The sequence below is a fragment of the Haliaeetus leucocephalus genome, unplaced genomic scaffold, assembly GCF_000737465.1.
Source record: "Haliaeetus leucocephalus isolate CR32 unplaced genomic scaffold, Haliaeetus_leucocephalus-4.0 Scaffold848, whole genome shotgun sequence".
Taxonomy (NCBI): Eukaryota; Metazoa; Chordata; class Aves; order Accipitriformes; family Accipitridae; genus Haliaeetus; species Haliaeetus leucocephalus.
This window is the reverse complement of record NW_010973284.1, coordinates 11,272,826-11,300,739: the sequence shown is the minus strand read 5'-3', so window position 1 is coordinate 11,300,739 and position 27,914 is coordinate 11,272,826. Positions and strand designations below refer to the sequence as shown.

Sequence of the window (27,914 nt, the reverse complement as noted above, 5' to 3'; positions counted from 1 at the left end):
GGCTTTTTCACGGCCACATCCCCAGAGCTCGCCGCCGCAGGTGACGGCAGGGGTCCGCCACCCCCGCGTACCTACCGCCGCCGCCGCAGCCTCAGCGAACCGCCGGTCTCGGCTCCCGGCCCCCGACCCCCGCCCCGGAGCTGGCGAGAAGCGCCGGCCACGCAGAGAGCGCTCCCCCGCCGCTGGCTCATGCCCTGCCGGCGGGGAGGCTTTATACCTACGGCGGTGAGGTCCCGGGTCGCTTTATGGCACAGGGAGAGCAATCGACTAATAATAGTAATGTGACAGTTAGCTGATGGAGCGGAGAGGAATCTCAGCCAGTGCCAGACCTGCGAACGGAGAGCGCGCTCGGTTTAAAGCGGCGCCTTTCTCTGGAAACTTTACAAAGCACAGGCAGAAACACGGGTTTATGACACCTCAATACGTTCCTTTTCCTGCTTAAAGACGACTTGTTTCCTACAAGCTCAGTTGCAAGGTCTCCAGTGGCAGGACTTTCTTTCTTTCTTTCCTATCTCACTTGTATTGTGTCTGCTACACTGGAGCCTAACTTTCAGCTGGATTATAAATATTAGGACGATAACCACGTGCCCTTAGGCTCTGCAAATCTGGACAATGGCCGTCAAAGTTAAAACACAAAACGTGTTTGTCTTTTGAAGGACAGCACAGGAACTTTCCCCCAGTGCCACCCTCACAAAAGCTGCACTAGTGTTTCTGAAGCAAAGGCACAAGATTTCAGTTAAGGCAGGGCTTTCGACTCTCGGTAAAACAACCGTTTTCAGCAGATGAACATATGTAACACATAAAACAAATTTGGGCAGATCAAAGCAAATACAACATCGTCCTTCTACAGCAGTAAGGATTAGACAGCTTAGGTTTTCCATTTCATTACTTGTATTACCCCACAAAGGAAGTCTCATTCCACGACTGGAGCTCACTGCAGCAGTTTGGTTTGGAAATAATCCTGAAAAAGCTCACCCCCTAAAACCAAGAAAAGAAACAACAGTTTGGCATAGAGAGTGGGACACAGCTAAACCATTCTGATTAGTGCCATAGGCAGGGATCTCGCCAGCTGCCCAACCGCTGCCCGTGTCACACTACTTGCATCTACTTTGCCTGCATCATGCCTCCAAGGCATGATAGCCATCCTTAGGTTGCGGGTTTCTTCATTTATTAAGGTGTCTGGCTGAATCGCTTTTTGCTTTCCAAGACTAGAAACACCACTGTTTGGCTTTTTGGTGGATCACCGGCCTATGTGTGGAAAATTTACCAATGCTGCGGACCATTTCATAGAAGCAAAATTAAACAGGTTGACAAAAGCAGTTTAAACGGGACAGCTCAAAAGCTGTTCCCATTCCATTTTTTTTCATGTACATAACACATTTTGTACTAGTTGTTTTTTGTTGGATTTCAGGGAGCAAATTCCAATTTCAAGATGAATAACTGGTATCAAAACTCCTGACATATTAAGTAATTTTGCATTAGATTTCAAGAACTGTGCAAATTCAAGTTTTAGATACAGTTATATGAGCAACAGTTGTTTCACTGAAATATTTTATTTAATATACACAGCTGCAGTTCATTTAGGCAATAGAAAGTTCACAAATACGCTTACTCTTGACACTTGATTTGACACATTTAGTTTGACAGAAACCAAAGACTACAAAAGTGAAGTATAATAATCATTAAGAACACATTAAAAGTGAGATTATTATTACAACTAAATTACAAATGATATAAATATTTGATTCTTGTATAATCCCTACACAGTCAACATTTCTGATTTTAGGAGTACAGTTATGCAGAAGAGGATGGCTTTTAAATTTAGCTTGTTCTTATTAGCATGGAAAGTGGCATTCAAAACTAAAAATTTAGAGATTATAAACTAAATTCTGATTTTGATTATGAATTCATGAAAGTAGAATTGCATCATACTATCATTGCTTTGGTGCAGATCTGGCACTAGTGTTTTCAAAGACGATGGTAGACTTTTGAAATTCTTAAGCCATACGGCTGGTTATCAACAGATATTCTTTATACGCCTTCCAGCTAAGGTGTATAAACCTTGGGTTATAGGCGCACTGATTCCAGTTCTGTTTTACAAGGAGACAGCTATCTCCCATTGAAATTCATAGCTCTGTCTCTGGCGTTAGGAAGGACACAATATATGAATGCTTTTTGGGAAAAGGTCCAAAAAGACCCAGCGGAGATCAAAAGCCTACCCAGATGTACCTGCACATTTCCCTCTTCCTCGCTCTTTTTCTCCCTTCCTCCTCCTCTCTCTCTCTCTTTCTTCCTTTCTTAACTGTTTCTGAATCAAATATTTGTTGGTGGTATCTTACAGCAACCAGATACTGTAACTCTTATTTTGGATGGGAAATACACCGGTTCAATTTCCAACCTGATTCTATGTACTTTTGAGAGCTCTACAAGTGCATGGAAGTGCTCCTGTTTTAAAGGGATACATTTGTTTAAGCCAGATATTATCAGGTTCTTACCCATTTTCTGAATATTTTGCTGTTTCATTAGCCCTTTTTCACTCTCCTGTTTAAAAAAATCCTTTCAGTTTTGACAGAAGATCGACTTCTAAACTATCTGGAAACATTTACAATCTCATGTGCAATGCGGTTGCACTTTCTTCAAGAGCTTTTTATAAATAAGATGAAAATTGCTCACTTAAATACACATTTACTTCTGTGAAAAAGTACATTTCTGTTTTTCTGTGATGAATGTTAAGGTGTAATTATCTTCATATCATTTTGTTAGACCACACAAACCACAGCAGACAGTTTCCTTCGACACATTGCAACCTCCAGGTAGTGCATTTGCTGTGGAATACGCCATTTACTCTGTTACTTCTATTTCCAGCTATTCCTATTGATTCTGAACCCAATGAGACACCTTAGGGTGCCATATAGTTTCATTCATAGACTTGCAAAAAGATGCCAAAATACAGATGCTTTTGAGCAGATAAGTGTGTTTAAGCTAAGTGAGATGGGTGAAAAAACTTCACATTCCAGTACCGAAGACGTACTTTGTGGAGAAAAAACTATAGCATGGAGCATGATGCCAAGTTCAGCAACTTGAATGGTGGAAATAGGCCAACAGCAGCATTTGGAGTTTCTGTTTTATTACACATAGAAGTATATATATATATATATGTAATTTTTTTTAAATAAACTATAGTCAGTTGGCATTTCACACAAGTCATATGACACATTTTCATCATTTTTGTATTTATCAAACGAGTACAACACAGGAGCAAAATGTCAGCTCCAGTAAAATCTATGGAATTACACAGACCCTCCTTTTCAAATATCATCATTTTGGGTGGTGTTTGCAACAAAAGCTGAAATGTTTCTAATCAAAGTTTGTTTCAATATGCTAGATTTTAACAACGTGCTTCTCAAGTATCTGAATATTTAGAATTACTCTCTAATTACTTACTCTGTATTCCTTGACACAGGATAGATTCTTGTGGCCTGGCTTTGTGTGGCAAAGCATATGTAAGCGTAGTTTAAGAGCCTAAGCTAACTATGAAACTTTGTTTCAGTTTACAGAAATCCAAGGATTATAGATCATCGGTTATTTATTATCTCTATCACAGGGAAAAATGTTATGGCAAGTTCCCTCATGCCTTCTTACTGTGCTGTGCTTTCATCTAAAGTTCAGGGTTCCGTAACCTGAGCTACACTTTTGCATTGCACATAGATGGCCACAATTGCTTAAATTTCCTCTTAGACATCTGACTTCCTACAGGGAAGGGAGGAAGATGGAAATGCTTTTAATTATAAAAAACTGCCTTTGATTCTGTTTCATGATTAACAAATCTCATCATACATCCTCATTTAAAAATCTATTTTGAAATGCTATGAACTGAGAATGGTATTACTTTACCACCATATAAAGCAGTAGCAGTTTTAGAAAAAGGAAAAGTTTTAAATTAATTGGTGAAGCTACATAGCTTTTTGAATATAAATAAGTGCTCTTGAACACCTTCACAATGTTTAGATATTTTAAAACAAAATAAAGTAAAAAATGCATACTGGAAGTCATTCCTGCCCAAATGGTGCCTGTATTTCCTGCATCGCTCTATTACACTGTAGTGCAAAATGACTGCTTACACCCCCACAAATGTAATCAGGGCAGTGGCAACACGTTCAGTTCTGTGAGTGTGATTACTTTATTGCATGTGTCACGTGGATCAGACTGCAGATATCCCAGTCAAAACACCTAGATCTAGACACACAATGATTTGGAGGCTCTCTAATGAACATTTTGTACTATAAGCCTTTAAAGGAAACAACTCCATCAGCTTCACTTACAAATTATCTGTGCAAAAGTACAGTATTTCATAAATAAACTTTACCCAAATATTACAGAAAAAAGCTTTGGGATACATTAAGTATAAATACAGTGACAGCTGAGCTGCAAATTTAATTTAGGTATAAACAATAATATGCTCACCAGTTCTTTTCATAGATGTACATTTAACCTCCCTGAGTCCTCTTCCATGCTTAGCAACACGATACATTTTCAGATGCTTGCTCAGTAACAGCAATGATAGCTTCGGCGTTAGAGAGAAAGGTGAGAAGGAGTACGTCAAAGTGCACTACATTTCATTTGTCATGGATTTTAAGCTTACTGCACTTTTGCTTCTAAGAGCCCACTGGTCATGACATGCCCATGACCACTTACGCAAGCACTGACATGTCGTAGTGAATCTGCTCCAAGATAGGCCATTAAAAGTTCAGTGTGTCGAATTAATAATTGCATAAGATCTTCAGCCAAACTCTCCATAGTTGAGTATCTCACCTTTTCAAAATCAAAAATGTCTTTGAGGAAGAAAAGCACTTGATCCTAGTGAGGAAAAAAAAAAAAAGGAAAAACTTGCATTCACTTACAAGAAGAAAAAAAAGAATGCAATGCTAGTTATTTCTTTTACACGTTTCATAAAAACATCCATTTATGTATTCTTTTGGTGCTAAGATAGAAGTGCACTAAAATAGACTTTGCAAAACAGTTCTAGGCTTAAAAAAAGTTAATATTTTCATGGTTTCTTACTGTTAGTCTTAATCTTAGGAAAATGCAAATGTATGCCTATAAATAAGATCCTAATTTCTTTTAACCTGGAAGATATTTTTTTTTTTAAATTAAGATAAGTGGTAATTACAGAAAAGTTTCAAACCTTGAAGAAGCAGCATAGGTCATAAAGGGAATTTCTAGGACCCAAAAAGCCCCACGCCAAAACAGGGCTGATATGTTCACATATAGCATAGAAATGTGCAAAAAATCCATCAGGCACCTAGTGATATAAAAATTGTAGACAAAAGTTACATAGTAAATTTAGTTTAGATCTCTTATTACATAAAACTAAGTCTTCAGAAAAGCCTAAAACACCTACTACTTCAGGGCTGTGGTAACTTGAACTCCTTTAAGTTATAGGGCAACTGCACCAAACAAATGTCATGATTTTTTTAGAAGGGGTTTTTACTTCAGTGGTACTTTGTATTTTAAACATTTTAAGATTAATAGGCATAATCCCAAAAAGATCATGAACAATCTATCTGACTCCCTCAAGACAGATCAGATAATTTTATTCAGTTATTCCTGTCTGAGCCCCTATACACTGTGTAGAGCTGAAACTTGCAAAAAAGTAAGCTAACTGCACAGTTCTGAATGGAAAAAAATTACACCTTACAAGAATCCATCTTTAAGTCTAAAGAAAAAACGTAAAATATCCGTGAATGTCCATCCTGTTGTTACTTTTACAACCTACAGGCACTCATAAAATATAATATAGTATAGTATGAATTTATATATCATATATGAATGTACAGTTTATTTTATATACTCATAAACATATATTTATTATTTTACAACATCAGTTAATTTATAAAATAATAAAAATAGAAATTAATCATAAATTAAAACATAGAATACCACATAAAGAACTGTCCGTATGTAAATTTAAGTTCATCAAATTCCTTGTGGCACAGTTAGTCTTTCCCTCACAAAGACTTCCATGGTGCTTAACTTGATCCACTTTTGAATGACTCCAGCAGCACTGATGAAACTAGTCCCAAGGAGTAAAGTTACTCACACATTTACAAACTTATAAATATTGAGAATTCAGTATACAAAGGAACTACAGAGTAAGGCAGTTGTGCATTGAAATAGAGATGAAAATAATAGGTTACTGTAACATCTATTTTGGAGATATAAACCCTTTACATAAACTAGTGTAGAAAAGATCTATTTATATAAAATTCCCAACCATATTGACACAGGGATGTAACATCTCAAATCTGAAGACGTAATGGTAGCTGAGAACCTTTTACAAAATACCAACTGCCATTGGAAGCAACTTTTTTTACAACGAAATATGTCTTTAGCAGTTAGGAGTCACGCAAATAGCTATTCTTAGAATCAGAAAAAAGTGTCAGTACCAATCACTTGAGCAGAGATTCCTCACCTGCGGTATGCAAAACCACTTCTAACGGCTATGGATGTCCTGTAGCAAGCCCCAACTCTGCTTTTGGACTGGCTATTACAGAGATGGGGCATCTGCCTCCTAGGTCTAACAAAATCCTCTGAAGGTGGAAGTAAGGAGCTGCTGGCGCAGAGGAGCTCTATTTCAAAATCTGTAGAGTTCCTTCACTGAGAGGTCAGGATGCAGAAGGGGGCTGAGGGAGGCTGCAACAGAGTTCCTGCCGCTGGTGAGGAAGATGGTACTTCAGGTAGGTAAAGGGACAAGACTGAATTTTATTTAGCTGTGGAGATGACGCAGGGAGATGGGGTTGAGAATCCTAGCATAAGCAGGCGAGATACAAGATTAATGGCCTCAGTCTGCAAATATCCAAGGTACATGTGTGGGGCCATAAGTCAGAGAAATTACTGTCACCACTGTTGACTAGACGTAAACAGGTTGAAAATCTTTCAGCTAAGACTTTTTGCTAAAAAACTGATATTAGGGCTCCAAGAGCTAAACTTCTACAATTGGCAGCCTCTTGGCTAAACTGACGTGTCTACAGGATTAAGGGTTGATCTGTAATTTATTTTGCCAAAGCTACAGAACAGAACTTCAAATTCATTGGAGACGATCAGTAACTTTGGTCCACATAATTTGGAAGGCAACTTACCTTCATTTGCTGTCTTTTCTGCTTCAGTACTGACCAACAGCTTGAAGCCACAGCCTAAATGTAAAAAAAAAAAAAAAGCCCAAACCCCTGTGTAACTTCACTATAAGAGAAATTATTTTTCATCGCGAAATTAGTGATGTGCAGAATACTGTATTTCTATATTTTGAGGATTTATATTTTCTTCAGTTTCAATCTTGTGATAACACAAAGTTTAAAACTATAAAATATCAGCTGATACAAATAGCTAATTTTATATGTAGTTCATATTTGTTGTTTTCAGATCTTTGCAACATTTTCTTTAATTTAATTCAAATGTAATTTGCCATCCTTGACAGATTTTACAGTTGCAACAGTTAGCAACATTCACTGGGTTTAATTGAGGACCAGTCTCTCATATACCAAAGTATGTGCTCAGACATAAGTAACTATTTTAGATATTAAGTAGCATGTGAACACATTGAAATGTCTTTTTTCATTTTAGCAAAAACATTCTTGCAATAGCTTCAGATTCAGCTAAGGAGTTTTGTCCAAATATGGACCTGTGAAATACAATATACTGGTATCGGTACTAGGCTCTTTCCTCTCATAGCTTGTAACTACCCTCATCTGATTCTCCTTCAGTACTGCAAGATAATTTACTCCTCACAAAACACAATTTTACCACATAATTACAAAAATAAATATATGCGTGTTACCTTTTCCTCTAGAGGGACTATTTCAATTGAAAGACAAAAATAAAAGGAAAACTGGCAGTTTATAGATATAAATGGATGAAATGACAGTAGTATCTCTACCGGCTGACCATGGCAGTAGCCTGCATGTCTATAACAGAGGGATGAGATCTATCTGATAAATAAACAGGCACATCTGAAAAAGCGTGAAATGTTATCAACATTTGAATGCCTGTATTGTATTAATTTACTTTTGTTTGCTTGCAACTTTGTGTCTTATTGCTAAATCTCTGCTGTATGAACCAAAAACTGTATCTAATATCTAAGATGTGGCTAACAGAAACTTCCCTTCTAAAATTCTGCCTCCTCAGAGAAAACTCATTTTTGCAGGCCAAGTTAAAGTATTTTCTCCAATATATTCAATCATTCTATATATTTTGGGCCCAGACTTGTAGCTTTTAAATTGCTATTATGAAAAACCTGATAATACAATCTGTTTATTTTTTCTGAGGTGTATTGCAGGTACATATTCAGTCATATTGGAAGCTGAATTAGACTTTACGGTGAAGGATGGTGTAGTTTCTTTGCTTCAAAATGAATGCTATTATCAAGACAATATACACAGTCTTTACCCTGCAGTTGTTGGTTTTATTCTCATTTTTACATTGTGCTTTAAGAATACAAAGCACAGAGCGACAGAAAAACAGTTTTGGCATATAGAAAAATTTTATATCAGAATGTTCACACCAATGTTATACTGATCATACCATCTAATTACTGTAACATACTACAGAATAATGATTATGAAAATTACACATACTTACTGTTTCTTTAAAAGAGGAATTTAGCCAGCGGTTATTTACTACATTCTGTATAGATATTGGTGGATTTTCTAAATCTTCAAACGAATCCATTAATATGAAGTCCAGAACAACATCGTAAAAATTCAGGTTTTTCACCTATATTAAATCAGAACATGATCTAAATTACCTAGTTTCTCTTTCAGCAGTGGAATTCAGCATGCACCGTATTCTAACTCTGTACTAGCATACAGATTTATAATTGTTTTTAATGAATATTAAAGATACTTTGGCAGTAAAGGAGAAGTTAAAAAAAGTATTACATGCTTTCTGGTGCTAAACTGCAGCGGGGGATGCCATTTCTCTAAATCAGCAATGTAAACAAAAAAGAGTCGCCTTTCCCACAGTTCTGAACTGTAAAAATTTATTTTTAGATGCTATGGTTTGCATAATTAAGGGTAAAAGCACTTTTTAGAAATTCGGACTCACTCCTCTAGCAGCAAGTTCCATTTCAGTATTATCCCAGTGATCTGTTTGTTCCAAAAAATATATCATTTCATCAAAGACATCTTCAAATTTCTTTGGATTCTGTAAAGTAAAAGCAATGAGTATCAAGCAAACTTAACAAGAGAGGCGGTTTATTTACACTGGACAGTGAATTCTGGTAGAAGTTACATTAACAATAAAACATTACTTAAAAAAGGCTCTTACCTTTCGTGCTCTCACAATTAAAGCAGACAAAATTTTTCTTCCACTTTCAGCAAGAAATATTCTGTTTGCTGTTTCTGAAAGAATTATCTAGAAAAGGTTTCAGAAAATATAGACATATTCATTCACAGGTTATACTAAGTGACCTTAAATACTTCAATCAAATTTAATATAATTATAACCACTAGTAGAGTAGGCAAGCTCCTAATAAGCCTTTGGTGCAAAGGTTCCAAAGCTAATCACAAAATTGGGACTCCTCTGCAAATACATCCCATTTTAGAATTATAGAAATGTAAAAGCAACAAGAAAATATTTAATTACAGAATATGTTATAAAAATGCTTGCACAGGTAGTGCATTGATACTTTCAATGCCACATACTTTAGGCTTAACAAGGCAGACAGACAGATCACTCTCCTTACTATTTACCTGAAAAGCTTGTCGAATACAATGAAGCTTAGCAAGGAAGTCACTGTCTCCTAGACATTCAAACATTTCAGTCCTATATAAAACAGAAAAGTTTTCAAAGACCATTAAAGAAAGAAGCACAAGAAAATTCAACTTAGTCTAATTCCTAGAAAAAATACCTAGTACAAGTAACTTCTAAAAAATGAGTTCTATATAGAATATTTGACTTTAATTCTTGCTTTTCTTGCAAATAATTAAGTAGACATAAATCAATACCTTAACACTCGTGAATAAATTTTCCCTTCTTCTGCTAAGTGCATAGCTTCTTCATACAATGGGCAATGGCAAAGGGAATCTAGACCATAGGTATTACGAATCTCTCTGTGTTCTGCAAGCTGAAAAAAAATTTTTTTTGAAGTTCATTAAAGAGCTTGCTAACATAATTTTTGTAAAGATAAAACAAATTAGTTTTCCTGATACTCTACTGAAAGATGTATCCTCTTCTGCATCTGCTTAAAACAAACGGGCAACACTCAACTAGTAGACAGAAAAGAAACAGCAAACTATTAACAAGACTGTTACTTTGTAAGTTTTAAAATCTGCAAGCTACAGTTTCAGGTTTCAAAAGTTTAATTAAAATCGAGGCAGCTTAGTTTTGTTTTTAATTTACCTAGTCAAGTTGTTAATTTGCCTAGTTAAATATAATGGGTCTCAAAGCTGTTAAAAAAAATAATTGTCAGGACACAAAGTACAGAATGATTGCATCATGCAAATCTTTAGGAAGCTGGAAATAGTAACGTCCTCCCACCCCTGTTTTTGTTTTGCTGGTAAACATGTCTGCTAGTTACCAAAGCATATTGTATGAAGCATGAGCATCCAGCATTTTACTACAGGCTCCCAAAAAGGTTTTCATTATTAGCAGTTTTAATTCTGTGGTTAACATATAAATTAACGTGAACTCATAGACGTTTTTAGAGCAAGAAAAAACAAAAACAGATTAAGAAATCAAAGCACATAAATAATACAAAGAACTCCTGTTTACAGGATATCATATTTAATCCACAAAACAATGGCTAGCTACAATTTCCACTACAAACATTACATCATATTATTAATGATCCAAAATAAAAAATCAGAAGCTTACAGATCCTTCAGGATAGTTAATGACCAGAAAATGAATTATAACCTTTTTTAAAAAAAAAATCCTTTTTTTTTTTTTAATATCATGTGTGTGGGAAACAAACCTGTGCTTCTAGGCTATAAAAACAGAGCCTAGAAGCATCTTTAAAAAATAATTCTTACAGTATTGAACTATATAGTTACCCTACAACTTAGAAAGATTTAAAAAAAATCAGATTAAAATATAACTTTATGCTAAGCTGCCATTAAAATTTTCAAATAAATATATGCTGAAAATTTTTCCTGTCAATGAGGATATACAGGCAAGTGCTGGCATGAGACTTCATAAAGACATTAAGAAGTATATCTTCTCCACAGACTTTGTTGGGCCAATTACAGCAACAAGAGTTTGGCCAAGTAGGCTTGCCTGCTAAAGGGAAGAATACAAGCACGTGCCAATACCTATTTTTGTCCATATAAACATATAAGCCCATGAATAAGTTAGAGATTTCAGTACAGAGTTGGTGTTCTGACAAGCATTACACATTGTTAGATGGTATATATTTGCTGGAACTTACACTGATTTTTTGAATCACTCATACCAGTATCCTTTTACTGTAAGCAAATACATACAATTCCTTTCATAAAATTGTCAGGTCCCATTTTATATTGATTTGTTTGTGTAAAAAAAGGAAATCAAATCCGTATTCCTATACAGATTTCTATAGAGTTCTCGAATTGAGACTCAAGTGATGAGACGATAGCTAGGGAATAAGTGAAGGAATAAAAGTTTTAAGGTCAACAAAATGTCATACTTAAATGAGTAATGTATACTTTCAGAATTCATCTACCTTGAAAGTATTTCCATTTTAAAAGTACATATTTGTTTATCAGTTGTTTTACTTGGAAGAACAGAGTAGAAAAAGCTGACTTCCTAAAAAAATATTTACAGCTATTAAGACCAAAGATTTTATTCCAATTTAACAATATAACTACAGCACCAAACAGTGTTTTGGATTCACTAATTCAAAAAGCCCACCTGAAAATTTATGTTCTTATTAAACAAAGGAAGCCACACAGCTTTTAATTGAAAATATATGTGAAAATATATAGGAAGCAATAATTTAACCAACTGGAAGAAACTGGAATATATTAATTTCTTTCAGATATAAAAAAATCAATATACATACAGACACACACACACATATATACACATGTATATACAGTATAATAGTTAGAACAGGTATAAACAAGAAAAAGTGAAAAATCTTTACTCCAGAATCTGTGGTTCTACATTATGATTAAGAAAGTATTAACTGTGGAACAATAAATACATGTTTTCTGAAATAAAGACCAAACCAGAACACAAATAAGTATACTAATTTATTTCTTACCTGATCCAGCTATTACTGAAGCCATAAAACATTCCATTTACTTTATTTCATTTGCAAAGCATGAGAAGAAATAGGTTGTGAACACATATGCACTTTGTAAACAGCTGCGCCTCTCTTGGAGGTTATAATTTCTGTGGTAAAAGGGATTATATTAGTTTTCGCTAGTGAACTTCAGGCAAATCCTGTTCTTCAGATATTTAGGCAAACTGACTGACTGTGACTGAATCAGGACTCATATGATTTCTACAGTTAGATCCAGGTAATCTCCATCTGCTGCCAGCAAGCCTGAGACGATAACATCTTTAGCACATGAAGATGCCTGATCATAGCCTTTGTGGTTAAAAATTAGCATAGAATCTGGTACCTGGGAGTTGGGTGAGGCCCTTGATTATATTTAGTTGTTTGGTGTTTTGTTTTTTCTTTAAATTCCTCTCATGCTAGCAGATGAAATAAAATAGCTGTGTTACTGTTGTAAGGAGTATTATTGAGCTCAAATGAAGAAAGCAGTTAAATCAACTGGCTACTAAGCAGGAGAGAAGGGTATAACTATTCTTCTGCTGAGAAGATGGTTTTGATTACAGATTGCAGTTAGTTCCAACCAGTAACTCTTGGAAAGGGGGTGCAAATTCCTCTGTCACTGATTTGTCTTAGCATACAAGAAGAGGAGAGGGAAAAAAACCAAAACAAACTGAAAACCAGAAACTACAACGATCTCTAAGTTAAACTAGAAATGGTGATTTCCAGACAAGCTCTGAAGCTCCACTGTAATGCTCCTGGAGTCACCATGGATTTTCTTTTGATGTTTTCTAGTATTTAAAAATATATTTATATAGAAATATTTTATATGTAGCTAGATAAACAATATATAGATATGGAACATACAGTATTGTATTTTAAACAGTCTTGCAAACACTCAGTAATGGCCGTTCTTTTTGATATGAAATAAGGTGAAAGCTTGCCTATATAAACATCCTGGTTCAAAATAAAATTAGTTGAAGATGCTCTGAACACACATCCACATTTCAAGCATAGCAGAGTTCAGCTGTTAGAAGAATGGACAAATCATATACAATGTTTAACAACATGCAGAGCATACAACATTTTCTAGTAAGAACTTCCCAAGCTGACATCAAAAGAAAAATTAACCCTTTATTGTAAAAATCTCCAAGGACTTGTTACATTTGAGGACAAAGGTGGAGAAAGTTTAGTTTTAAATGAGATGTCTCACTATAACTACCTTACATGAATTGGCATGGATTCATGATGGGTATTCAGGTACCTGCTTTTTGCCCCACTATGTATCCCTATACACTGCATAACTTTCCCCAACAGTGATTCAGTATTTATCAGAAGTTAGGAGAAAGCGCCAGCATCCCACATCTTGTCATCACAGGTAAGTTGGACTCTGGAAAGCTCCTTGAGTCCTTTCTTGCCAATCTGTAGTGAACACTTCTTTGCACAGCCACTGCCATTTTGAAACTCTTGACACACCAAGGATGAAAAAGTGCTCCATGAACAGCTACCAAAAGGGCTGGTAGTTGTGAGTAACACTGAGGCTTGTGATGATGGATCTGATATGCCAGCCTCTAAATGTCTGCTATTTCCTCAGTATCATGTGGGGTTACATGAAGAAGAATATGAAAATGCAAAGAAGAGATGAAAATATGAATCACCCTAATAGCAGCAATGTAATCTTGTAATGCTTTACTTCTATCCATTTGAGGCTCAAGAAAGAGATAGTAATTGTTGGTGACCACTGCACAGGACACTTATGATGACCTGCAGTGAATACCTAACTTCATTACATTGAAATAACACGTACATCTTCAAAACTCCAAAGCTTGTAGTGACAACTTGTGTCTCTACACACAGCGCTGTAAAGCAGCCTCTGAAGATTACAACATGGATCATTTTGTTCAGACACTAACCAGTTTTTGCTGGACAGTTCAACTTTATGGCTGCATCTACTAGTAAGGAGATTCTGAAACCACTGTTGTAAAGCATCAAACCTCTGGAACTTGCAATAGTTTTTAAGCCTGGATTCCCTGATGGCTTTGGTCTAATGAACAGACTAAGTACTCTTATTTGCTACCCACAAGCTGTTTCTTAATAGAAAAAATTCTCAGCTGTGCATCAAGACCTTGTCGACTACCAAAATAACCACCTACATGAATGTAACAAAAATATACAATGTTAGACCTTTTAGGAATTCTTGCTTCCTCCCCCTAATAAAAAGGTCAATTTACTCGCATAGTCAGCATTCATTAACATTCTGAGAAACTACGCTTATCCTATATTAAATGATGATGATGATCTCTTTCTCCAGATATCTTTACCTCTTAAAAGATTTTTTTTTTTTTTCCAAAAAACGTAAGTAGCTGCAGGATGAGAGTGAAACATGTTTTGGGAGTTGGAAGATGTGATGGTGATTACTAACTAAAACATTTGAGATGGCACTTCAATAAACTGAAATGATGAAGTGGTGCGTTCTTCTTAATATCTGGAAGAAAGCAGGAAGTTCATGTATTTTCAGGAACTCCTTCTATACTTGTATATGTTACAAGACATCCAATACATTTTCTTTGAGGAAAACACACATTCAGAACACCATTTTATCTGAATTATTGCTGTAATGTTATTAATTTCAAGCATAATGAAGAATGTGAATTCACTATGTTGTGTGCATCAGTGGTAGTACTACTCCTTGCCAGGAGGAATAAACCTAGGTTGTGCTGTGTCTGGTACATAGGCTTTTGCCTACATAATACCTACATGGAGGTATTATGGTACAAAAATTAGTTCAGTGCTAATATGGGATTTTTGTTACAAATGTTACATGTATTTTCTAAGAATTAAAAACTGTATAGTATGAGCAGTCAGTGTACTGGAACACACTGGCTATTACATGAAACTCCTCCTTGTCCTAGAAATGAAAACATTCAATATACTATGCAAATACCATACCTAGCTAAGGTGGTTTCTGTTAGAGGACAGATTTTTAAATTTTTTTATTATTATTTTTAAAGCTTTTAGAGCACCATTTAATGACTTGTTGGACTAAGTTTTCCTATTCATAGCCATACAGCAAGCAACCACAGTTGTCCTTGGAGGGAATCAAAGGAATCTGGTTGCCATTGACCACTCTTCCTGACTACACGGAAAACTTTTCCCCACAATGGAATCTTTTTTACTGGGGCTACATCTATTAGGACGCAAAAGACAAATAATGGAAAAAACCCCAAACCAACAGAAATGAAGCATGAAGTTTGAGGAATTTGTTAGAAAGGACATAGGAACAGGAGGTGTTTCTCAAAGGGGAACATAAGTTTTCTGTTGCCTACCCCACCACCAACATTTATAGGGAGGTGGAAAGCTTCTGATGATGATATGAATAGACAAGCTTTATTACTGCATATCATGCTTCACTGGACACGATGAAATCTTTTGAGTTTGTCCAAAGTAGTAGGCAGTGGTTAGTTGCATTTCAGGTACCAGTTCTTCAAAGAAATAGTGTTACTGTTAGCAGAATAATAGAGAATAATAAGGCCTGAGAAGATCAGATTAGTGATTATGGTCACACTTCTGAAGGCAGTCAGAACACAGGAGGGCACATCTCTGATTTTTGTGATGAAACAAGAATAAAACCAAATCAAACATCTCACTTATAAATGCTGTAGGAATACACCTTACTATTACTTGCCAACATTATTCACGCTGGTATTCCCCATTTCAGGAAAGGAATAAAACATCTATCTGGAAACTATGAAAAAGGTACCCCTACCTTTCAGTGACAGGGCTCTTTTTGAGCACTTTTTGAATCTAAAATTCAGTTTCAGTCACTTTGAAGATTTGGGTGCCATATACTAATAATTACAGGCATATGGAAACTGGTGTTCTTTCCCTGTTATCAAAGCCTGCTCCTTCCTGCACTCTTTTGTTTTAAAAGATTTGAACACAGAAAAACAACAACCTTAGTAAAGGAATTACTGATAAAAAAAGAGCAGCTAAGGCTTTATCCATAAGTCTGAAAAATCTCCTAAGCTTTGGACTGAGTTAACATTTTAATAAAGAACGCAAAATTTATTTGATAGTAGAACTACAGATTCAGTTTTAGTCAAGCTACGAAAGTAATACATGATAAATGCATGTGCGCTGACAATGGAGAGGCAGCAACGAAGCTCACTGTCAGGGAGAGCAGGAAAGAGCTTCTATTGGAAAGATGGAAAAGAAGCCAGGAAAGAGAGGGTGGAGACCTTTGTCTGGAACACTCACTGTTGTATTCTTGCCAAAGGTGGCAGTTATTTTGATCACACAGTAGGTGAGATAGCAAGAAAAAAGGATACTAACCCTCATAAACACAAGCCGATGGCAGACAGTCTCAAATGGGGAAGAAAATACCATTATTTATCACAGTATATAGTATCAATAACTTAATTGGGCCAAATGGTTGTGCTAACCATCCCTTCTGCAGTGCTTCTGAGTACCTAGGTGTGTTTAGGAAGAGAAGTCTGTCTGGGCTTGGGGATGGCAACTGTCTGTCTAAATCGTCTTTAGAAGGATTTGGGCACATGTGTATTGTAGGTGTCCAGACTGGCACAATTCTGTATGAGAAGTCATCAAGTGCATGATCCTCAGCATCCTCTTGATTATCAGCCATAGCCAAGATGAAGTTTTCACATACCCTACTGCTATCCTGTAGAGCTCATCAAAAGGGCATGTGATTTAAACTCTGCCAACTGTCCCAGTTTTGTACTGTTATTTTCTTGAAGGCCATCTTCCTATGTTTTCTCCTAACATAACACAGCACAGCATTCTTGTTGCCTCCTAAGCCATATCCCTGTCTATTTCCATCAAAACATCTATTGATGCCTTGTTTTAGGATTCCCTGTATCTTTGCTTTTATCTCTCCTGAGGGCAGTGAACTAAATTTGACTTGATTGTGTGTCAGCACTGAAATATGAAAATAGCTTCTAGTCTCTGAAACCACAGTCACACAAAATACTTAGTCCTGCTCCTTGGGACAGGATGCAACGTAGAAGGAAGATGAATAACTGTCAACATACAACTTGTAGCATGATGTGACCACAAAATAGGCTGCTACTTTGTAATTTCCCAGAAAGTGAAATCACTAATGATTCCTGTAGGGCAAAAATGACACAGCAGTATACACACATATATGAATTTCAGATTTTAAAACTTTGCCAAACATTTCTATCAACACACAGTTTAGGACACTTACTAAAATTGCAATCAGGGAACACAGGATGAAAGAACTACCTATTTGCCCATTAGCTGAGACAAATCCAAAGCCGGAAAAGCCTCAGACTTCTTAGCCTGAAACACTCCACTTTTATGCAAGTGCAAGAATAAAAAAAAAGGAAGAAGTATATAAGCAAGAAGCTGCTACCTGACATCATCATGTCTAGAATAAAAAAATCTGGTATGTCAATTCTAATCCAGTTACATCAAAGTGATTACCGTTCTCTACTAATAGCTGAAATATACTGGGAAGTAGTAATTCTCATTGCCATAGCTGTTTGCAGTACTAATTTAAAGCATTTTTCCCCTCAGAGGATGGACAAAACTTTACCTCAAGGTAACACTATATTGATAAGAGAAGACCAATTCACAGCTTTATTTTACCTGCACCACACAATGATGTCCCAGCAGCTACTACTAGAGAGTTAACTGGCTGTGTAGTTTAAGCCTAGTGGCTCATATTTAATCCAGAATTTTGATGGTGTTCTGGTTTGAACACCAAACTGCAAGTTGTTTATGGCTTTGTTAATCCTCAGGACTCGTTCCATCAGCTGAGAATTTTAACAGATTCTTCAATAAAATCTGAGAAAGGACATCACAGAGCTTGTTCTATTGGCAAAGGCTAGAACAGCTGGAAAGGAAGATAAAATCTTCATAACTTCATTCTGGAAGAAAGAGTTGACAGAAGTGGCTTTGAGGTATCAAAATGTGGAGAATATTTTCAGGATATGTAAAGACAATTCCATCGCCAAGTTTGACTCAAACATTTCTTTGGCAAATACTGAGACATTTAGCTTCTGGATAGGATGGTTATTCCACTGAGGTGATACATCCCGAGGTCTGTGTTTTTTTTGGTTTTGTTTGTTTGTTTGTTTGTTTTTAGTTGTTGTTTGTTGCAGGGTTTTTTGTTTGGTTGTTTGGTTTTTTTTAAAGCCAGACAACACAAATAAGCATAATGGATTGTTCCCATCCTCACATACTTGCAAAAACACTAGGAAAGTTCATGCCAGGGGTGGGGAGATACAAAGTGTACAAACTATTAATGGTTTACAGCTCCTCTCAAGAGCTGATAGAGTTGAAGCAAGCTTGAATTGTGATCTTGCCCAAATTACAGGAAAGAGTAACCAGTCTACAGACACAAACTTTGTTAGGAATGAATGCTAGGCATACCATCACAATTTAATGTGAATTACTAAATCAAGGTAATTGTGTTATAGAAAAACAAACCATACAACAGACAGTCAAAATTATAATTGCAAAGAACGTGTATGCAATTCTCCCTTTTTACAACTGTCTGAGTTTAGTAGCTTAGTTGTAGTGCAAATATGATAGCAATATCTAACACAGAATGTATCTATTGAGACCAATTCTCTTTCCTGTAATTTGGAGAAGAGTGCTATTCAAGATCACTGCAGCTCCTGAGAGACTATAAAAGGACATATTCCTCATTTAAATAAGTGTGTTGCGGTATATAAAATTATTTCAAATACTTCAAGGGAGCTGTAGCAGATTTCACCTAATAGACAATGCCCTGTTATCCAAAGATTATTTCTTTATGTATCCTTTGTGGTCTTATCCAAGAAGATTAGGGAAAGTTAGATGAAAGATATTATATTGTGCATGGAATGTACTAAAATAGGTAGCTGTCAATTTCTAGTAATTTCCTCTCCAAAAAAAACCCCAACTCCAAAAAAGACAAAGCCTTCTTCATACATCTTTATATTATGGTAAGGGAATAGGGAAAAAAAAGAGAATAGAAAAATGCAATTCATGGTGAAAGGAACTACTATAACGTCAACTGATTGTGCTTCTTCACTCATGAAAATCTGAAATATTTTTCAAAAGCAACTTCTTTTTAGGAGGAGTTGGGGAAACATTCTGCCAGTGCACAAAAGGGAAAAAAAAAAACCAAAAAACCAAACCCAAAAACAAAGATAATAAGCAAATTGATCCCAACTTCATTACTTGAACTGCTAGGAAGCTGCTTACAACTAAGCAAGGAAAGCTTCTTTTTTTCCCCATAAGAGAAATACATTTTGGTTACAATAATTGGAAAAAAAAATTAAGATTCTTCTGTTCACTGTTCAAGTAGATGAATGAATCTTTAAAGAAGAAATCTTTAAGAGTCTTACCTCAGCTGTGGAAACAAAGGAGTCCGTTGATGCAATGCTTAATGTATCTCGAAGGCAGAAATCATCTGTATTATCCTTTACAGTAACATCTGTATTTTTATCTTTAAAATAAAAAAAACAAAAAAACCACCAAAAACCTGAGTATTAGACTATCAGAAAACTCCATTTAAGTCTTGAAAGTGTGTTTCATATACACTTTAATGTAGTACTTCATTCAGAAGGCACAACACTGTACTACTATAAGAGCAAATTCTCCTATGACCCACTAACATATATAATAGTGACCACATTTTTCTGTCTTTAAAGTGGACTTACAAACATCACCTGCAAATGAACAGAGAGAAGAAAAAATATTTCCCAAGGGGTTTTGCCTTTTCTTTGATAGACTTCTGAAGATCTCTCTATCTAAAGATATTACTTTGTTATATTGATCTAAACCCTCTGTTAAGTTTTTAACTTGGCTGTGTTATATAACAAATGCTCAACATAACAAATGCTCAACATTTTAGTAACCAAGAAATACTGTTCTAAATAAAAGTCCATTAATAAAAAACAGGTTTCGGCTTCATTTGAATTAGTTTCATTTTCTACTTCTCATGCCTTTTTTTCACTTGCTGGTTCTTCAGGAGAGCAAGTGAAGTTTTTAATCTTCACTGTATCCTCTTTCCCCAAAAAGCTTTTCCATAGAAATAACACATCCAGAAGCAATTCCTATAGTACCAGAATTCTTAAAGCCTTTAAAATAACTGATATTTTTTGCTCAAAATCATCTGCAATACAGTTTCTCTCACTTTTCCTTTATTTTTTTCTCAGATTTCAACTGTTGCATATATTACTTGCATACATGGATTCATTTTCACTGTATAGAAACACTTTCACAGAAGGATTAAAATCATAAGCCAGTAAGTCAGACTTTGGCTTGATGTGCCCCATACTATGCTCTCAGTAGAGCACAGGCATTTATTTTGGGTTACTTTACCTTCAGACATTACACATGTTGCTAAAAGTCTGGTTTATTTCCAACAGTCAGCAGCAACCAGCTACCCAATGTCATCCAGATCTGTTGCTATGGCAATACTTCATAAAAAACACTATTACATAGCAAAGTGGCCAAGTGCCAATATACCGGAATGGTTTACTCATCAATTGAAAGACTACAAATCCACATAACTTACCTATTATTTCGGTGGTTGTTATGGTTTTATTAGTTACGGACTTGGAATGACAGCTTAAAAATTGCACACAACAATAAGTATCTGTCTTTGAGACTATTCACTGAGGGAAAAAATTATTAAAAGTTTGGAGAAATATTTTACTAGATTGAGTTAGGCAGATTCCTACTTGTAATCACAACTTCACCAATATTCATATGAAAGTGTATGATTTTTTTCAGATAATTCTTAATAGTTTGTTCTTTCTTTTGACCTCTTAAAACCAAGAGGAAAAGTACAGCAGCATCCAAGCTGGTTGAGAAACAATCACATACTGGAATCTAAAGAGCTGGAACAGAAAACCAAACTGTGGTTTGTAAAGCATTTGCTTGAGGTCTGGTAAAAGTAGGCGGGTAATATGTTTCCTTCTTATTTCTAGCTCATAATTTGCATTAATCACCTTCTAAAATTACATTAAATGCTTTTCTAATACGACTTTTTCACATAAGCAGTTGCTGAAACTGCAATAATACTGTTAAACATAGGGTGGTACAGAGATGTATAGCCTGGTTGCAGATTTTTCCACTGAACCTCTCCTTTTGGGTAAGTTGTTTTCCATAATAAATTTGCAATTAAAGCAAAAGTTTCTACTTCTCACAGTTAGAAAAGCCCTCTAGCACCTGATTCAAGTGCAATCCAAAGAAATTATTTTCCTGATTGTGCCGGTCTGTAGGCAACATGCAACACTTACTTCATGAGAAGTAAACAGCTATATTCACAAGCAGCAATACAAATTATAAACTCCTTGGAAAGTAAAGTGTGGGCCATACTTACAAAGATCTTACTGATGGCTTTAGTGAAGATGTTAAGGTAAGGAATCAAGTCTTATGTACACAAAGTGCAGCTGTCAGAGTGTCTCATATATCAACTTATTCACAATCCAAGAACGTCTCTACCACCCTCACAGGAAAGTCCCAACTATACCACTGACTGAAGACTCAAAGATTTTGGGTATTATCTGATAATTACTGTACTGTTGCTGTTACATGTGAGTTTACAGCTCAGTGACAACATATCCCCAAACTGACACTGAAGTATTTAACAATGGGCTATGTGATTGATTACATATAAATGGGAATAATGCTATTTAACTAAAATTTATTCTGCATATCTGTAAAAAAATAATTGGTGTAAATGAAGGAACCACAGAGTTTCCAGCTCAGAATACCACAGAATGAGGGGTTCTTCTGTAGAGTTTGCATTCAGCCTGCTACAGATTACATGAAGCTCTAGAGATAATAAGATTTTTGAATACATCTATATTTGCTGAAGAAGTCATAATTCCAAGTTTTCTAATATGAGTCTAAAACTGTCACCTAGCCAGTACATTTTTAACATGTTAGTTGAATATGGAATATCTGTGTTTTCACTCAAAGAAAATTCTCACTACCACAAAAAAAGGCACAAAATTTGCACGTTATGACAAAAAAGTTGATTAAAAAAAGGCTAGTAATGCCGAGTGAAATAATGCCTTTGGCTAGTCGTATGTACACACAAAGCACAGCTTCCCCAAAGAAAACAAAACAGCCTTGACAGCTATTTTTGACTTTCTGGCCACCACCATCCTAATACCCTAAAATACCCTTAGCCAAGCAGGTGCTTATCAATACCCACACTGTGCAGAAAGCACACTATTATGAAAACGTTAGGGTGAAAATTAAGTTACAGCTGGAGTACATACCATGCGAGTACCAGGAGAACATTCTTACACACAAGAACATGAAAAAAAAAAAAAAAGAGACAGCGGCACAATGAGACTCTGGGAATGAACAGCTGCACGAGGAACCCACCCACCAGCGGCTGCAACTGCTCATACAGTCATCCCCAGCTCTTATGTAGTCTAATACCTTCAGGAAAGGAATACTAGAGAGTATGTGAGCTTCAAATATACTTTACTTATTTGAGAAGCCAGGGAGTTATTTTGGGTTCATTTATATTTGTAAAGAGGATGAAGGAGAGTTTCAGATGGCAATTACTGCTGTCAGTATCACATCAAGACTCTTGGTTGTAGTGCCTTAAAATGCATATGTGGTTCTAAAGTTAGATTAAGGGTATTTAAAAAATGGAAGAATATGGAGTATTGCTAAAGCTTGTGAAACAAATCCTGGCTTAGTAAGATTTTGCAAACAACTATCTATTTGAAAATAAGCAACCAAAAAAAAACCATACCAGAACAAAGCTACTTTCACACCTATTCACAGATTACCAGTCTAGAATATTTATTTGTCTTTGCTCTGGTAGCTTCATGTAGTAAGACAGACCACAAAACTAACCCACTAAGCTCTCAGAGCAAAATCTGACCTTAGAGATAGAACTGCATCCAAATTAATTTTTTAGCATTCAACTGGGGAGTACTCAAAGTCACATAATGTTTTAAAATTCTGAAACCGTTTATATGTTATCTTCCCTCCAACCCTAAATGAAACAAGGCATGAGTTCGCAAGTGAGTTTGGCACTTACATGCAGCAGTTAAAAAAGGAAAGCACTTACCCACTGGCAAAGAACTCACTAGGAGTTAAGGAATTTAGTTCTGAGTGTCACCGTTAAAGCCATTGTTGCCTATTCTTCCCAGCCCTCCCACTTCAGTGGAACATTAGTGCAGTAATACATCACGAGCAGGAAAGCAAGATGAGAAAGGAGAGACTTGATAGACTCTGAAGAGAAGAAAACCCTGCAAAGGAATCCACTTATGAAAAGTCAGGGTACCCCAAGAGCAGCAGGGTCCCAGTATTCTGCCAGGCTACTGCACAGCCAGCCACTCTGTTGTGTGCTAGTCAGGCCCCTTAGATGTGTGGCTTCATGCCTAGACAAATGAATTGCAATAATCAAGTTCAGAGAGCGTAGAAGCATGAATTACTACATAATTCAGTTTCAAGAGAATGTGTCACAGTCTTCTAGCTAGTCACAAGCAGCACAGTGGTTTGTCACCACTGTTGCTGAAGCATCCAAAAGCAGCTTTATTTACGTTTATAAATAGTCATAACTCTGAGAGTGTTGACTGAATATTCATTAAAAAGTCATCAGTCCTACCAAGTAGCTACTAATGTATTACATGAAGTCTTACAGGATGCACCCAGAAAGCAATGAATTTTACTTATGTCGTATTTATAAAAAGAAAACAATCCCAACCTTCAGAGGCACCTTCTGATGACTAAGTCTTATAGCCACGGGTTAAAAAAGGCAAGCCAAGAATGGAGCAGGGTGTCCACACAGACTATTCTGGATTTAACAGCTATTGTTAAATTTGTGTTTACATTCTCCAATAACACAAATACCTGGGTTCAAGAAAGTGCCTATAGCTGGAGGTATCTCACCTCACTGTATATAAACAAAGTTGTTATTGACTTCAGCATAAAAATATTTTTTAAAGACCCTGACCTGAAATACATCTAACCAACTCTTGTACTCTACCCGTACACACCATGTATCACAAGTTAAACAAGTCTCATGGTTCTTTGCTGGGATTGCTCTGATGCAAACTGAAGTGACAGATTCCTTTAAAAAAAGCAAAACAAAACTTCCACCCCCACCAAACCCACAAAAAGATACTCCAGTGCTGTAGGATCATCCAGCCTGGCTGTCAGGATGTGCTTACACCTCCCACAGGCCCTTGTTGTGAACACACAGCTTCTGCTCACCAGTATTTGACTAGGAACTCAGCAACTAAAGCAGTGGTCTAATGGAAAGGAACAACTGGGGAAAACAGAGTATGGGACAGCACTGAGTACTTAGTATTTGCAATTTCACCTTCTTCCTACTACTCTCAGACATTTTTCAAGGTAAGCTTTGGCTGAGCTAACTGCTGAGCCTCCAAATTACATCTTTAACAAATACCTCAGTAGTTTTCATGCACAGAATAATCTTCTGGTTTTGTGCAAATAGAAGGCCAAATCTTACTTCCTCAGTAAAAGTTGAAACAGAGCTTTTATAATTGTTTCCAAGTACAGCTATAATCCTCAAAGGTCCACATAAAAGCCTTCCACTACAATACTCTCGCACAGGTATAAAAAAGCCATTTTCCAAGACACTGGATGCTCACCTAATTATCATTATGCAAAAAACCCAAGATATTCTTCATTCACACTGTGTTCTGCATTTATTACTTTGATGTTATTATTAAGACAAAAGGAGTCCAGCTGCTTAAAAGCTGAATTACAAATGTGTGTATAGATGACAGTAATAGATTCTTCATGCTTAAATATAAATAAATAGAGAATGCATATAAAAATTGAATAGTACAATCCATTAAGCTTACACACATAAGCAGTAAAATCCACCTGAAAACTGTGATGTACTGATTTGCAATATTTGTCATCTGGAAAAAGATGCAACTTGCCTAAAATAACCTTATAATCTTCAAGAGATTTTCTACATACTTTGGAAAGAAAAAATAGCAATTTCTGGGATGTTTATAATAATTTGGTTATTTTAAGACCTTCAAGATACTGACTTTGTCCATGAAGTGATATTATCTGCTGAGCACCACATGTTTAATGATGTATAAAATAAAACAACATGGCTACTGCTCTTATATTCTAAAACAGTAAAATTAAGCACCCTGAATGTGCTTATCTAGCAAAGGTAAAGACAGCACAAAATGCTCGTGCATAAATAATCATTTTAGTCTTGCCAAGTAAAAAATCAAATACATTTAAGAAAGGAATTTAAGTATAATTTACTTACTGTAATCTATAGACACAGATATGTTAAATAACTCAAAAGTATTAGGAAATATTACATAGCTTTGATATTCTGTAATGGTGATAAATCAGATGATTCTTTCAAGATTTAAATCTGCTAAACAACTCTTCCATAAATTTGATAACTGAATTGGAATATTTTCTGATAGTCGCAAATTTTTTTTAAGCAAAGAAATTATCAAAAGGATAGAAATATAATTTTGTTATAGAGAATGTGACCTGTGAAAGCTGTCCCTGAATCATTGTGGCACAATTTATCGTAAACCCAAAATCTCAAAATAGAAAGACCTCACCATGAGGAACTCTGCAATTCAAAACTCAAAGAAGAGGCAGAGTAAACACACATGGTGCTAGATTGCTGAAATCTGAATTTTAAGAAAACAAAGCAGCATCTAATGTGTATTTTATAACCTGAACTAACATATCTTATGTGCTGACAGCTGAGAAATCAGCTTAGTAAACAGAAAATAAATGTATGCATATGTTCACTTCTCTGGTTTACTGCTCTCACTCTCTGCTTGATGCAGACATATGATCCTGAAACAGATTTTAGATGTATATCTTGTATAAACTACGTGTCACTGTTAGGTCTATCCCTATCACACATCCCTATCTCCCTTATTGTTTCTTTGAAAATGTAAACTTTGATTATTCGTAACTGCACATTATAAGGTTCTACATTTACACAGGGTTACAATTTTCTGCAACTTCTTTTCTTTACCCTGAAGCTAAAAATCAGTGGATCTTCCCTGATTTTAAGGTTTAAATCCCTATCCTTTACAGAAGAATTTGATTTCTGTCCACCCTCCTGTTTTCAAGTTTAATAGTTTAGATGCACTTTTTGTACTTTGATTTGATTTGAAAGAGATCTGGCAATCAAGTTTGCTCAGCTGTCTACTCTGTACAGTCTATTGAGATGGATGTACAACACAAAGTTGTCACTGTTTCCTCTTCATAGGGGTACTCCATCCTCCTGTAGTTCAGAAAGCATCACATCTACTTTGTCCAGAGCAAAGTCTAGTTTGAATTCCAGTGCTGCATATTTTAAAACATAGGCTGTCCACTGGGGATTTATAGCACAGCACTGTGAAGACTGCCAGATACCTTAGTCATCAGATTTGAACGTCACTGCCTTTTCTTAGTTCTTCACATCCTAAAAACAAGCATAACCTACCGCTATTTTTGCACAGACACTTTCTAGTGACAATGGAATGGTCTGTTCAACCACATTCAATGTGATAGTACATTAACTCATTGTGATGCAGTGCAGATTCAAAACGCAATGTGATATTTACAGGACAAGGAAGTACAAAAAGTTAACTTTGAGACTTACACATCTAGAATTAGCTCCTTTAATACCTTTCCTACACCAGAAGCCTCCATAAGCAGGTTAGGTAGAAAAGTCTTCTCACCAGGCTTGAGAGAGGAGTCTCAAAAGTAAGTGAACTTATGCCTTTGGCCTCGGTTCTACTACACCTGTGTAAATTTATTGAAGTCAGCAGGTACTTAAAGCAAGATGTTTACACAAATGCATTACTAGCAGTATCCCTTGCCTCACTCCAAGGCAGTTCACTGCCACCTTTTTGGCTTTCCCACCATGCACCTCTTCATAGAAGAGCAGATAGCAGCACATGCAGTGATGAAGAAGGACAAGAATAACCAGCAACTGTTGCTCAGCTCCTGAAACTTTCTGCTTTATAAAAGTTTCCTAATTTGTTATATAAAAAAAGGAAAGAGTAAACAGTTTAGTATGCTAGCATACAGACTATTTTGCTGGACATAGCACAAGGGTATGAGACCATCCAACATGTTCTCTTCAAAGTAAGACTTTAAACACAAGATTGCTGGAAAGGCTTTTCTTTAGCCAGCATATTATGCTTCAGGGATGCTGACATTTCAAAGCAAGTGAGACAGACTGACAAAAGGAACCCACATATTAATTTGTTCTTCCATTAAAGAAAAACATACTGTCTAGCAGTTGGTAATTCTGTTTACATGTATAAAGAAAGTATCAGAAAAGAAAGACTGATACCTTTCTATCCCCAGAATTTAAAGATAGAAAAATGGAACCAACTATGTAACTGGTGACCCTCAGTGAAATAAACATCAAAAGATACAAATATATATATTTGAATTGGACTAACATTTGGATTCTGTGTTCAGAATGGAGACTCTAGCATATCTGACACAGGCAAACTCTGTGGGAACAGCATAATAAACCTAGTCTTCACTTGAATTTCAGGGCAGAACTGTCTTACAGAATTCTGCACACTCTGGTGAAACTGCTCAGGAATGTGACTGGCTTCTGCAAACCCAGCTGTACACAGCATACAGTTTAAGAACCTAAATTAGCAAGACACATGCTTAACTTTAA

The 27,914-nt window shown here is 36.0% G+C and overlaps 1 protein-coding gene across 1 annotated transcript in view; it reads right to left on the bottom strand.

The window, feature by feature from the left end:
* Nucleotides 1-3,338: 3,338 nt before the first annotated feature.
* Nucleotides 3,339-27,914, bottom strand: part of FAM73A (family with sequence similarity 73, member A) — a 41,256-nt gene continuing 16,680 nt past the window's right edge. The window contains exons 8-16 of the mRNA XM_010582546.1: nt 19,630-19,730; nt 10,002-10,120; nt 9,747-9,819; nt 9,322-9,408; nt 9,100-9,198; nt 8,635-8,769; nt 7,140-7,193; nt 5,186-5,302; nt 3,339-4,857 (exon numbers count right to left, since the gene is read on the bottom strand). Coding sequence (XP_010580848.1) covers nt 4,639-4,857; nt 5,186-5,302; nt 7,140-7,193; nt 8,635-8,769; nt 9,100-9,198; nt 9,322-9,408; nt 9,747-9,819; nt 10,002-10,120; nt 19,630-19,730 — 1,004 coding nt within the window. The 3' untranslated portion in view covers nt 3,339-4,638. The remainder of the gene's footprint in view (nt 4,858-5,185; nt 5,303-7,139; nt 7,194-8,634; nt 8,770-9,099; nt 9,199-9,321; nt 9,409-9,746; nt 9,820-10,001; nt 10,121-19,629; nt 19,731-27,914) is intronic.